Source organism: Halyomorpha halys, unplaced genomic scaffold, assembly GCF_000696795.3.
Source record: "Halyomorpha halys isolate HHAL.00 unplaced genomic scaffold, Hhal_1.1 Scaffold587.1, whole genome shotgun sequence".
Taxonomy (NCBI): Eukaryota; Metazoa; Arthropoda; class Insecta; order Hemiptera; family Pentatomidae; genus Halyomorpha; species Halyomorpha halys.
The window spans coordinates 808,813-824,219 of record NW_027109405.1 but is presented as its reverse complement, the minus strand read 5'-3'; the positions used below and the strand labels follow the sequence as shown (position 1 = coordinate 824,219).

Genomic DNA, 15,407 nt, shown 5'->3' with positions numbered 1-15,407 from the left:
ATATATGGTACAGTCAGGTGTAACTCCAATATCATGTGGGCAGTATGCCGCAGAACAACAGAATCGCAGATAAACTCAGCGAGATAATACAGGGTCGAATGCTATTTCTATCTATGATACTAAAAATTCAATTGGCAAAAGAACTGGAGAAGAAGGAGGAATTTTCAAGAGAGCGCTCGTTTGTGGAATGTGCTCAAGATCTCATGGATGCTCAGGCAAGTCCCGGATGGAGGTAGAGGAACCAGGATGGAGCAGAGTCGTTTATCAGCGCCCCATGATTAATCCACCAACATGGCGGAAAAGAGAATATCAAGATAAACCCAAGGAGAAGACGGGGACCATTGAGAGAAGAGTGAGTCAGAAAAAAGGAAGAAGTAATTGCGGCCGAGAAGACTCCAAGTGCATGGGTGTGGTAAAGGCACCTGGTAGCACAATGCTCCCGCACCCGATGTTTTGAATGTGGGACAGGACATATTGCCCGATAGTGTCCTTACATGTATCGGCGGAGGGAGCAAAACAAGCCTGAACCGATGGAAGTTAAAGTACAGAGATTATGGAGGAGAATCTCTCGAAAGACGAATAGGTCCGTGCTTGAAGCTACGGAATTGTCCGAGATCTCGAAGACAGAAACCGGTTAGGAGACACTGGGCGAGAGGACGGTCAGCAAGGCAAGATGAGAAGTTGGAGGCGAACAGGAGAAGCAGCTAGAACACGAGGAAAGCTATGAGGAGTACGCACAGAGGGGCGACCGTACGTCGAAGAACCACTATGTGATAGGAGAGCACGGTGGAGACTGACAGCTCAAACACGATTGTCTGCCGAGAGGCCTTTATGGGATTAAGTGGCGGAGAGAGGGAACTACAGGGCAGAGTTTGTCAGCTATCAGTTGATCATTCTGGGTGGACCCTGCAGCATTGAAGGGGAAGCAGAAATGGAATTAGACAAGTGGGGGGCTAAGGGGAAGAAGGTAACAGTCTATGAAGGAAAAGTATTAGGGACCACGGGAAAAAATGTGCATTATCTTATTAAATACCTTTAAAACAGGATATGGTGACCTACGTGAAGGAAAGGTGTTATCCTACGACCCTTCGACAGCACAAAATAGAAAGTTTACGAAGACAAGGGATAATCGTGGACAGCACTTCACCCTATAACAGTCCATTGTGGGCGGAACGGAAAATAGACCATCGCAAGCTTAATGAAAATACGGTTGATTAGAAGTACCCTATCCCGAGGTTCGAGGACATTCTGGACAGGTTGGGCAGTGCTAAAATGTTTAGCACATTATACTTAAAGGTAGGGTACGATAAAATTAAAATAAGCTCCAGGGACCATCAGACCGCGTTCACATTTCAACGAGGCCATTATGAATTTACCATAATGCCGTTTGGTCTCAAAAATGTCCCCGTTACATTTCAGAGCTCATCGACGAATTCTTGAGAGGATTGGATAAAGCAGTTGGTCAAGTCTACATGACTTGTTAGTTTAATGTTCAGTAGATCAGAAAAGGACCACGTAGACCATTTAAGGAGTGTGTTCCTGGGGATTAGAGAATTTGGACTCAAACTATCCCGAGAAAAGTCTGTGATAGGGCAAGACCAGATTAATTTTTTGGGACATACTATCTCCAAGGAAGGTGTGAGATCAGACATTCAGAAGGTGTCGCCCATATAAAGGGTGGCAGTACCAATAGACGTAAAAGAAATACGGCGATTGCTGGATGCCTATCATCTATACGTAGGCAATGCAGTGGTTTGAGAGAAGATTCGGCGTCTTTGGCGGACGGAACAGATTGGGGTCCACCGGATGTTAATACGCTGTATAATGATGGTGGCTAGAAAGGTGTATTCAAGATGCTGATGCGGTGGAAAATGATATAGACTCTATATGGGCTAAATACTCCAACTATCTCCATTAACCATCCAAATCTCCAACTAAATCTCGTGGACTATTTCCAGGGCTTGTGCTCACCAGCACCAGCACTGCTTGGGGTCTTGGAGTGGAAGATTCTTCGTAAAATATTTGGAGCTGTCAAGGTTGACCAGATATGGAGACGTCGAAGAAAACAGGAGCTCAAAGTTTTATATAAGGAACCAGACGTTGCCCAGTTTGCGAGGCTCAGTAGATTCAGGTGGGCAGGACATCTTGCTCGGATGGCTGAGAGTGATCTGCCAAGGAAAATAGTGACCGAGGTACTACATGGAGCGCACTATTCAAGAAACGATTGGTTGACCATTAGAGAGCATAACGTTGTCACCATAGAAAATGTAAAGGAACCAAGAAAGCGTAGAGTGGTTCATATAGAACAGTTAAAGCATCCTGCAAAGGTGGTGCGATAACAGCCTGAAGAGCCTTATAACCTCCCTTTAGGTGGGTAATATAGTAAAATTTGTTTTATTTTTTTTTCTGTTTATTTTAGGGATTTAATAACAAGTTGTGAATATCACTGAAAATGTAGATTCCTCTGAAATTGTAATTTTTTTTCTTTTCTATACTTTGTACATTGAGAGCTGTTTTTTCATCATTGTTATTGTCTTTTAATTGTATTAGTATATATCACTTTTATTGTATTGTAATTTATTTGTATATAGTTTTTTTCTCTAGAACATAATTAAGTTTAGGAGGATTGTTCGTAAACTGACGGGGGAGGGGAGTTACAGTCAGGTGTAACTCCAATATCAGCTGATTGAATCGATCAGCTGATTTGAATGTATATCTAGAGCCGAACTGGACTCAAAGTTACTTAAAGATCAGTCTTTAAGTAACAACTGAGTTGGTCATTTCTCTTTTCCCTTTCTCTTTTCCCTTTCTCTTTTTTAGTCTTTGTGTTATCAAACCTTTAACTTCATATATATAACTTAACTTCACGTTGCTACGAATCTTTGCCTTCATGGTGCAGTGCCAGACTGATAGTAAAACCAGTCTTTGGAGGCTGTCCTTTCCACCGACTCAATCGGGATTCAGTACAGTAATGAACCGGTTGTCTAGATCCACGGATAATGTTTGCACACGGTCAGCAAATACACCAGGACCTATATTTCTTTACCTAGAGCAGACCGTCCCTGGATCAAAACTCTGGGCTGCTGTTTGGTATTCTGGAAAACCACAGCGCTATTCTCGATAAAGGATAACGAGTTGACTTCATTTCTAAGCCCGATTTGTATGCGTTGCCACTTATCAAACTGCTGATAAGCCTCACATACCTTGGAAAGAGATGATGGAATAATTACTTGAGGAATCAGCACCAGGATTCGAAATAATAATATTTGGATTTGAACACAAGAGCACTTTTGCCTGCCCCTTAACCCAATCGTCGTAGTATTTTTCAAAATAAGATGATACCTTTCGTGAGTAAATTCAACTTCCATTTACTTATTTACGCATTGTACTGCTCATTCTATGACTGATTAATACATTATGTAAATTATTCACACAGGGGAAGAGGTAAGAAATGGTACATGTGTAGGAATGGCAAAAGTTTTTAAACATCTTTATTCATTATAACCATTGATAATTTTAGACTGGTACATCAGTAAAATCGATATTTAACTTTTCCGTTTTTACCCTCAGTACCTACCTATCTTCGGATCATGATGACCCAGGCAATCTTCAAATAAACTATTTGTTTCACTTTCTGTACTGCTCTAAGCAAAAAAATAAAATATAAAAATACTTTCGCACAATATGTAATTAAATTAAACTAAAATTAAAATCTGTACCGCTACAACTCATGAAGGTCAGTGGTTCAGTACTTTGTAAGGAAGTACTGTTACTAAGACCAACGGTTGTGCAAGGAGGTGATTTGGTCAGAATCACACTCGACCGCCAGATTTTTACTCAATTTATGAGGCTGGATTGACCCCAGCAGGAATCGTATGCACATTTAAAATTGATAAAATATAACGCATATTGTCTTCTAAACTGTTCTAAACTTTGCAAATAACTTTGGATAAGTACTTTTAGAAATATATCAACACACGTTGATCTTTATTTATTTCTCGGACGGTTTCATATCATGCAACGTCAACATCATGTTAAATAAGTAATTCTAAAGTCCTTTTAAGTTTTAAAAATAAAAGGAGCTTGTTGAAACAAAAACAGACGGTTGAGAAAGAATCGATGGAAGCGAAGGGTGTTGTGCTAAGACGGGAAGGAGAGAACCCTGAGAGAGCCCTGGTAATCGTGTTATCCTCCCAGTTATCAATTATTAACGGTGCAAATGAACGAGGAGCGGCTTCAATGAGCTGTCCCTGGCAAATATTTGTCCTTGTGATGTCTGCCCTTCCGGACGTGTCCTCCTTCTTATTGGATAAGTAGGAGAAAAAAGGGGAAGGTGTCTATTGTCTTTTGGGGGGCGGTCGCCACTTCGTCGAGTGGCTCTTGCATAATGTATCTCCAATGTTCCCTTACAACTACAGCAATTATGGTCTATTAATATTAATTACCGTTCAAATTGTCTTCGGAGAGTTCAATAGTATCTAAAGAGCTCACTAATTAGTATTATATGTATCATAAGGAGCAAAACATTTAATAATATATGTGCCCATGAGAGAGTGAGAGATTTAGAATCATTTATATTGTTCATGATTATTTTATACAATTTTTTTTTTTTGGAGATAGTCAATAAGGAAGAAAAAAATAGTTATTAACTACTTATATTTTGCTAACGTTCCCCCAATAAAGACCTCTTATCTACTGTTTACATCCACCCGTCAGCCCTGACCATAAGATCTACACAGTGAGTTGAAACGTCGGAAGAAAAAAAATAAAATAAAAATATATATAGTTGATAACTATTTTTGACTAATGTCCATTTTTAGAGGGTTCTTGTTTTGTTTTTTGTTTTAACGATGTCTGACAAAGATTAAACTTCAGGAGTAAAAGCGGTCAGGGAAGAATATTAATAGTGCTTATTTTAGTTTTAGCCTGAATTTTATTTTATTCCGATTATTAGTGCATTTCCATATTATCACTTTTAATCAATACTTATAACGCTAAGTATAAGTATTTGTTTAAATTAGTAGGTTAATTCTTAATTAAGTAGGCCAATTCTTTTTTATCTACCTTTCTCTCACTTTTCATACTTTCTTTTTATTACATTTTTCTTGTTATATTTTATTTTTACATGTTTGTTATCTTGTTTGTACTTAGCTGTGAAGAAGGCCTGGTATTCAGGCCGTATCGGGTTTTATACTTGATTCTACGACTCCCAGGATTCAGGCTAACCTCATCTAAATTGTGTCTATTATCACTAGTCCCCTCTATATTGTTTCTATTATCCTATCCTATATTATTATTTGATTTATCAATTTACTTACATTGATCTAATATACTTAATATTACTTACGATGAACTAATAGGTCAATGTTTAAATAGACCTCGCATGTTTTTATGTAAGTTAAAATATTTATTTCGTTATCATATTGATTTTAAAAAGTGCCTACTTTTTTTTCTTGAAATTTTCCGAAAACATTTCTGTTTCTGATAATCTCAGATTCCTCTTCAGCGACCCAAAAAATTAGATTGTTTCCAAATTTACTACTACAATAATATTTATCTCTATTTATTCTAGAGTGCCAAGACTACATGACATATCTGTACATAAATGAACTTCATAATTAGGCTTAAAAGTAAATAATTTAATTTGATAAATTAATTTATTAATAAACAAAATGGTTAAGTGTAACAATAAAAATTATACACAATTGTATTTTGAATGATTATTCATTTAAATAAAAACTTTTTTATATTCTGAATAAAATAAATAACAGCATTCATGATTAGATAAGGAATATAATAGCAAAATATTGGTTTCTAATGATCGGTATAAAGAATATCTTACCTATATCATTCTTTATGATATCTCAATTCAATATATGAACTAATTGATGAATTAATATTTGTTTATAAAGAGATTATGACAAATTTATAATAAAAACAAGAATCCAATTATGAAATGGAATTTTGAATTAGAACTAAATAAATTTAACAGCTATACACACACAGAGTATGTCTTCAATATTATTTAATACATAGTTTGCAATAACGTAATAATTAAAAAATATTTTAAAATTTATTCCTAATAAATTAGTTATAATTAAATTTATAATTTGCTTGAATATAGCCTGGGTGTATGATTGGAATAAAATTATGCTAATGTGAGCCTCTAACTGATGCATGAAGTAATCCCATTTCATCAGATGGTTCATCCTTAGGAGGTTCATTTTCTGAATGATCCTGCAAAATGGAAACAAAAATTAACTCAATTTACCTATGGTAAGAATGTGTAGTATTAGTAATTACATAAATAAAACATATCGTCGGATTAATAGTAAAAAAGATCAAGTTCCAATCAACAATGCAACTTGATCAAATTTAATAATTATGATAGATAATAAACGCATATACAAGTCATTAATGAAGCTAATTGTTACCTTATTTTTAAAAAAAAATTCAATTAAATTATGTTTAATATGTGATTAATTGAATAATTATGTCTGAAATTGTTAAGTTTAGTTTTAAGTTGCGGATCAATCACCAAATAGTCAAATTAAATTACTATTGTATTATTTTGAATTTATTCAATTAATTGAGTCTATTGAATTAATCACTTAATCAAAGAGATGCTATTAATTAGGAGGTCATAGCAGGATTTATCAATATTGATTTTAATTGGTTTTGTATTTAGTTTGTATGTATCATAATTTAGAAAAAGGTTTCATTCATTTGTGTTTATTGGAACAATCTTCCACATTGTTCACAAGAGAGAACGTCATTATAATAAAATTTACAAGCCACATTTTATTAACAGTTGAGATAACAAAAATTAGCATTTTTAATATTTTGCATTTCTTTTGTAAGTAATATCCTTATAAATTTCTACTTCTAGCAATTGGGTATTCCTTGTAAAAAGAATAAAATATTAAAAATTAAACCCATAGTAAAACGGTTAATGCTGAAAATAAGCACTTTTGTTTCTATTTAGTAATAGATGATTGATTACTACCCAAAGTAGCTGAGAGACACATCATATTTTGAATAATTGGGGTTAGAAATGAAATATGTACGTAAAACATTAAATTATTAATATGATCATCCATACTTCCTACTCGGAGTCATTTGTGACATTAAAACAACCATAATTAAGTGAAAATAACATAAAGTAGGGGGGTAAATTGACAAACAATAAGTATCTGGATTACTGAATTGTCCTTTATTCTTGGGAGGGATTTTATACTTTTTTTTTTTTTTTAGATAAAGGCAATAATATTAATAAATTAATTTTTTAGCAATATTTAAAAAGCAATAATCAATATAAAAACAAATTAAAATTATATTGGAGATAAAAAAATAAGAGACAATCAAAACAAATAATTTTTAAAACACGTAGTTAATTTTTCATTTTAATTCCTACTCCAAAGATGTTTTTAGCTAAAAATTAAAATGAGAAATAAACGAGATGTGAAATATTTATATTTCACTGGTATAAATATTTAGGTAACTGTGCAGAATCAACAAGAAGCATCTAACTTAATAAACGGTAATGATTGGGATATCAATTTTAAACGTCAATTAAGTATGGTTTACACTAATGTGTGGTTTCATAATGAATAGTTAAATAAGAAATTGTTTACTTTTACTTATTAATTTAGTTTTATTTATGATTATGTATACTTAGTATTTATTTTGTAATACTTAGTATTTTTACTTAGTATTTATATATCGTTGATCGACCGTGTGTAATTAATAAACGGAAGATAGTCCGAGTACGGTCAAAAAGCAGCTCAAATATTTTTAAAAATATTTATTAAGTAGGCAAGTATAGGTAGGGGGAATACAAATGATAGCTGTTTCTAAACATTAAAAAAATTAAGTTTTCACTCGGAGCTCTATATCTTCTAAGTTACCAACAACACCAGAAAGCCTAAAAGAATATTATTTAAAGTAGAATAAATTTGCTGAAATCTTGGCCCTAATAGAGCTATTTACTTTCAATTGTTTTCGACATATAGCTTTTTAAAAAGCAACATTTCATAAAAATATACTAAAAGATTAGTATTAGTTAGTGTATATATTCTGAGAAATATACATCTCAGGAACTATGTGACGTATGTAGCATTCAAATTATTGGCCAACTATTATCGTAACACTCAAATGAAAGCTAGTTTAATGTACTAAAAAGTAGTTTATGACCTTTTATCTTCCTAGGAATAGTAGTTTTTATGATATTTACTACAATAAGTTGATGTATAGTTGTTCGGACAATAAATCTGATTTATCAAACACTTTATTTCAGAAACATTTAGACGTACAGATGTCTTCCAGCACTCAAATGAAAGCTAGTCAAATTTACTATAAAATAGTTTATAACGTTTATCTTTCTAGGATTAGTTGTTTTTATGATGTTTGACAAAATAAATTTACAAAATGTTAATTTCTAGTTGTTCAGTTAAAATGTTTGATTTTTGAAGAAATATATCAGTAGAACCATAAGACATATGCCTGCCAGCACTTAAAATAATGGAAATTTTACTTACAATAAATTAGTTTATCGCACGTATCTTTGTAGGTATAATAGTTTTTATGATATTCACTTATGAATATATATTTGGACATGAAAATTTGTCCGAACAATAATAAATCAATTTATTTTAGCAAATATCATGAAAAATACTACTCCTACGAAGATAAACTTTATAAACTACCTTATAGTCCATTAAACTTTGAGTGCTAATAGACGTCACATAGTTCATGAGATATAGATTTCTCAAAATAAATTCACTAACTCCTGGGCTTTCTATACAAATTGCTTTTTAAAAAGCTATATCTCGAGAACTAACGAACGTAAATAGCTTTATTAAGACTCATATTTTAGCACATTTACTCTACTTCAAGTGAGGCTCTCTTAGGTTTTCTATTATTGTTGTTAGTCTTAAAGACAGACCTTCGAATGAAAAATGATTTTTTTTAACGTTTTGAAACAGGCGCCATTTTTATTCCCCCTACGTATACTTGGCAGACTCATCAATTTCGAATAGTAATTATACATAGTTTTCATTAAAGTAATAAAAAATTGGATTGAAATAATTGCCTTTTTACTAATCCTATACTGCCTAACCAAGGTTGGGGGCCAAAGTTCTTCATTTTGTAGGACCGCCACGCAACGGAAAAAGTCAACGTCCCAGGCCGGATTCGAACCGGCACCGCCAATAGACATCATATTGGTAAGACTGTGCCTTAACCACAGAGCTATGGGCGGCCCTTTTACTAATCTTGGGCTATTTGCATTGCTTTATCTTTTCTTAGCCCTGATGAAGCCCTGTAAAGGAGGAGAAATGCTTGCTCCCATTAAATAGTTTTTGTAATACTTGAGTTACTTTTTGACTGCACCCGAAATATCTTTCTTTTAATAATGATTTTTACCTTTAATTTTATACTTATATACTCATTTATACATACCTATATATGAAATAAATAAGAAGAAATTCGAAATTTTTTGTTTGTTTAGTATTACTTATGTCGGAACCAAAAGCAAAATTTTAAATATAGCTATTGCCTTTGTAACAATAAACACATTCATCTTTTCATTGTTTAGATTCTAAAAAAACTGAATTTATTATGTTGTTTTTGTTTGGAATAGACCGGAAAACAGCTTTCTGATCAGGATAACCGAATGTCTTTTTCTTGAAAATCCGTCTTGAGTGCCCATGGCGAGCTGACAATGAAGCAGGTGCCAGAAGAAGAAATAAATCAATGGAGCGTGACAGCTCGGCCGCCACTGGCATCAATCTTCATTTAATAACTCCCAACCTCACAACCGTCCAACCTGTAATCCAGAAGCTTCCACAATCTCTGCGGAGAATATTATATACCGTTGGTCCAGAACCTACCTCAACTTGGGGATCCGGTGTATTGTAATAGGTATCATAATCCCAGGCAGCATAAAACTTGTAGAAAGTAATTGGATCGCAACTGTGATGTTAAATTCACAACGAATAAATATAAAGTAATGTATATGGGTATGGAGTGCACGGGTAGCCCCGTGATAAGGCACGTGGCTACTAACTCCAAGGACCCGAGTTCGAATTCGCCTGGTGAGAAAATTATTTTCTGTTACACTGTACCCGTGAGTCAACTTCTGTGGGTTCGGGAGCCCTCCTGGGGTCGTCCACCCAGCCTCTTAAATCAGGTACGCTTAATTGGGTAAAAATCTGACGGTCGAGCATGATTCTGACAAAATCACCTCCTTGTACAACCGTTCGTCTAGTAACAGTACTTCTTTACAAAGTACTGAACCTAAAATGTATATAGGTAAAGGTTACTCTAGGCAATTGCTGCATTTAATGCAATTATTTACACAAACACTCTCTATTCCATCTGGGGTCAGGTACTCCAATATAATTGTTAATTACTTTAATCATATTGACTTATTTTCAAAGGCTGATTCTATTGGCCTTTTTAAGCTATAAATCTTAAACCTAGTCTATTTTTGTTACCTTCTGAAAAACTTTTAATCAAGTTGAAATAAATTCATTGTGGCTCAGATTAGAGCTATACAACCATTATTCCTTAAATAGTATTAGGTCCAGATAAAAGGAAAAAATAGGTGCTGAAATTGGAAAATTTACAATTTTCAAATATTGAGCACCAAGTGAAAAAAGAGCGACAATTTTAGTTTTTCGGCCACTTATCTTATAATTAATTATTTTAGGCTGTATGGAATAAACCTATGTCAACCAGGGGGAAAAACAAAAAAATCTTCATTTACAAAACAAGTAAGACCACAATGTTTAAATCAATAATATTACTATAAAAACTAATTACTACTATTCACTTCATATTTTTACAGTGATATCTCAATAACAACGAGTCAACTTAAATTGTATTAGTAAATATCAGATTTAAATAACAATATTCTTTATTGCTACTACTTAATAAATAAACAAGAATCAGTCAGTGTGATAGCAGAGAACATTTCTTTCGATGTGTAAAAGTCTATTGCAATTGTTAATTCCTATTTCATGTCTCATCCATCAGAATTAAAAGTAACGAAGGAACAATGCCGAATTTCGGAGAAAAAATGTGCGACTTTTATAGATTTCTATAAATCTTATAAATATACTAAATCGTTTCCCTGTTTTAAGGAAAAAATCTGTTATTTTTTTTTTTTTTATAGTATACGAATTTCTCTATATATTATGCTATGTATATGTTCTATAAAATTAGACAGAAGAAACTAAGTGGTATGTATGTTTATACCGTTGATGATCCTTATCTAAAAAATTGTTTTGTTTAAGGAAGGATTTCGCCTGTTTTTGTAATCATACATTGTTTTGTCAACATTAGAAAGTATATACATACATATAGCCCAACATTGGTAGAGATATTTACATCAGTGGTAGTTCAACATCAATCTAACAATTTACACTTAGGAGAAAAAAAGACTTAGGACTAAACTGAACTACTAATTCTTGAAGGTCAGATAGTATAAGACAGCAATTTAACTAAAAAGTAGTCTTAAAACTTTCTAAACAAGGATTACAATGGTTTATAAATAATTGTTTTTCTATATGTACCAAAAGGAGCCAACAGAAAAAAAAATTAGAACATCGTTGTTTATGTAGATGAAACCTTAAAAACTTATGAGTTTATAAATCTGTGATTTTAGTTTTCATTTAATCAAAATAAATCATTAGTTTTAAAAAAATATTTGTATTTTTTTTCAAACTTTTGCAATGGAATTGGCGAGACCATAAAATAAGGATCTTTTAAAAATTAAACATGAATTTAATAAAATAAATGATTTAGTTACATAAAATAAATATAAGTTTATTCATGTTTTCCCCCTTAAAATAAATTTGGTAAGCACATTGATCTCACAAGTTCGATTTTACTAGGTTTAAATATGGTTTGGATACTTTCCCTTTTCATGTACCTCTGTAATGTTTATGCATACCAGTCTTTTCACAAAAAAAGAGATAAAAATCTTTTGAGATAAAAACCATTTTGTTCTTTCAATTTTTGAGTCCAGGAGACCCCTTTATACAGTCATAAGCATTATTTATAAATTTCAGTCCTAAAATAAAAATAGAAAAATCAATTATAATGCAATCAAAGATTTATAACTTTAATTTAACTTATTATTTAGAAATTAAATATGCGTATATATAGTGACAATAACACTATATATATACTATCTGGATATTGGATAATATGTAGTACATACTATACTACAATATTGATCATGTCTGTACACATACTATTTATTTAGTTATTTTTAATTATTTACTTGTATAGGTTAAATTAACTTGTTTAGTTTTTATATGACGGTTCATTTAGAATTATGGAACAATCTGAGAGGTTAATTATTATGATTTTATTAATTTATGAAATAAGAAATTCGTATGCGGATAGTGTTTAGAAGATAATCAATACTGGGTCAATATATGATGAAATCTAGAGAGTTTAAGGAAAACAAAAAATATATAATTAATAAATATATCTGACCTCGACATATTCCACCTTCTCCCTTTCAACCCTCCTCTGCTTCCTCAGTCTTTTTGTTTCCCTCTTTAAGAATTTTTTGCACTTCTTATGCCATTTGTGAACTTCTACGAAGCCTGGCTTAAATTTTCTCGTCTCTAGATCTAGGCGCGCTGTCTCAAACTGGCCTTCTGCGTGCAAAAATTTGAATTCCCTACCACCCGGATTGGTGTAGGCACAGGGAATATTCAATTCGGCTAGTGCAAGGCAGACATGGCTTACGTCCAGATTTGAAGCTTCATAGCACATGGAGTATTTACTAGCCGTGGTAATTATTCGGCGGATATGGACGACCAGGAGGTCGACCAGAACTAGCAAAGCGGTTTGGGTGATGGAGTCCCAACCGATACGCTTGCACATCTTGGCCACACATACTTTCAAATGCTCTTTAGCGAACTCGGCGGTCATGGCAGTACCGTGGAGGCTGGCGAGTGATTTGCCGGACATTGTGCGTTAAAGCAGGACAGAGACGAACTGGTGAGATCGGAGCAAACGTTAAGTCATGCCGAGAGTTTGTTTGTTTCCTCTTTAGATCCCATCAAAATATGTTTGTATTAGAGATAGGACCCGATAGGTTCTGTTTATTTATACAAGTAAAGTGATATTTGTAAATATACAGGATATTATTTAAAAATAATATTTATAATTGGCACTTAATTAAGATCGTAAAAACACAATAAATAAATCAATTGGATTAGATTGTTAATATCAAGAAATTAAAATTGAAACGTTTATTTTTGCAATATTTAAATATAATGGAATAGTATCAATAACATTATATTAGAGATTTAGTTTTATCAAGTATCAATAAGGAGTTATTTTATTTGATTGAGCACGTACATAAACAAATAAATTTGTTTCAATTAACGTTATGAATAAATTCGATTTCTTTATTCCATTGGAACCACTTAAGTAAGCTAGAACAAAAGGGATTCCTAATGATTATGGGACTTAATATGAAATTATAGTAATTTTTTTTCAACTAAATTCGAGATCTACTTATTTGTAATTATTAGTCTTTAAAGTCAGTTTTTGAAAATGTATTGTAATGGGTAAGTAACTTGAATTATATGAACCTTTCAATTGCCTTTCAGTACAATAATTTTAATATTTCTCATTGTAAAATGTTTATCTTTTTCTTTTGCTGATGTATAGAAAAAATGTAACATACCACTGTTTAACAAATAATTTACATCATTACTTTCTCTACATTTTTTTATTGTAAATTAACATGGAATCTATACTGAAAATATTATGATAAATATTTTCTGGCTGATTGACGGTGTGTAATAATGAAAGGGAGATAGTCCGGGTCCGGTCAAAGAAAAACTCAAATAGTCGTAATGCTATTTATTATGATCCAACGTTTCGTCCCATGTAGTAGGGCTTCATCAGGGCTAAAAAAAATACAAATACTTATATTTGTATTATGACTATACTTTTACCTATAGGGGTAAAAATAAATGAACAATGTCAATAAAGAATTTTAAAAAAACTTGTACAGTAAAGCTTAAAACTAAATAAGAATAACAACATTAGGTTTTAGACAATTAAAAGAAACGAAAATAACATAATGGTATTTCCCTGACATACCAATAATTAAGGCTCACTAATCCTCCATAATTCTTCTTTCACTCTAGGTTCCGCATTTCAGACGTTAATTTTCTTCCCGTATGTTTTATCTGTTTTATTTTTAAGCCCCACCGCCCCATTTTACTTTTCTTTCTTTAGATCTTACTTTCCATCCTGTTATTTTATTTTTATATATTTAATATGCACTTTATATTCATTTGTTACCTCTACGTTTTACTTACATTCATAACCTTATATTAATGTTCCTATGATATAATTTACACACTTTTGTACCGCTATTTATCTTATATATTTTATTTTCTTCGCCGTATTATGTTTGTTATATCCAGTCTTTTAATTTAATTTTTATTGAATCATATAATTTTTTTTTTTATAAATTATGTATACTATCATTTTTAGTTTATTTTTTAAATATTTCTTTAATTTGTTAATACTCTTTACTTTACCATTATTTTCAAATGTTACGTATTTTTAACCCAACTGCCCCAGCACTCTCTTAACTGCCACCTCATTTCCTTGACCGCTGACTATCTTATAAGAACACTTCCTATCTTGTCCATATTCTTACTTTATGATTTATTTTACTCTTAATCCCTTTTTCCATCTTTTGTATGCCTGTGTTTTTATAATTCTTTTATATCTGTTGTTATTTTCGTTTTCTTTATTTGTCTAAAACCTTTTGTTATTGTTATTTAATTATAAACTTCACTTTTAAAATCTGTTATAGACATTGTTCATTTATTTCTACCCCATTTAAGTATTTGTATCTTTTTTTTTAGCCCCGATGGGGTCCAAGTCCTGCAACGTGGGGCGAAACGTTATACGTCATAATAAGTAGCATTAAGACTATTTAAGTTTTTATTAAATCCCATACAGACCGGACCATCTTCCTTTTATTTAATATAAAATAACATGATTTAATTTATATAGCATGAAAGGCTCATATATTGATAGGTGGTGCTAGGTTAAACCGGTTATCCAATTTTAGTGAATTTTCCAGGATGGTGCTGGTACATTGTTGTCTCATATTGATTTTGTTAGATTCTATCCATTACTTTCGCTTATGCATGCCTATGCATTTTCCTCTGAACATTTAGAAAAGGCCAAATGTGACGAAAATTTGGGGATTTGAGTAAAATGGGTCTAATACAACTTCCATCAAAACTTTTGACTAATTTCGCTTACCCAAAAACTCCATCTTGGAAACATCTACTTTTTAATTTAAGTAAATTAGTGTAATTATATGTAATTAACTACTATTAGAAATTTCT

General features: G+C 32.3%; 1 protein-coding gene across 1 annotated transcript; it reads right to left on the bottom strand.

Moving 5' to 3' along the window:
* Nucleotides 1-6,005: 6,005 nt before the first annotated feature.
* LOC106684494 (uncharacterized) lies at nucleotides 6,006-13,040 on the bottom strand. Its single transcript, XM_014426612.2, has 2 exons — nucleotides 12,508-13,040; nucleotides 6,006-6,237 (listed from the first exon to the last, which is right to left on the bottom strand). The coding sequence occupies exons 1-2, from the start codon at nucleotides 12,988-12,990 to the stop codon at nucleotides 6,154-6,156; spliced, it is 567 nt and encodes a 188-aa protein (XP_014282098.1). The 5' UTR covers nucleotides 12,991-13,040; the 3' UTR covers nucleotides 6,006-6,153.
* Nucleotides 13,041-15,407: the final 2,367 nt, after the last annotated feature.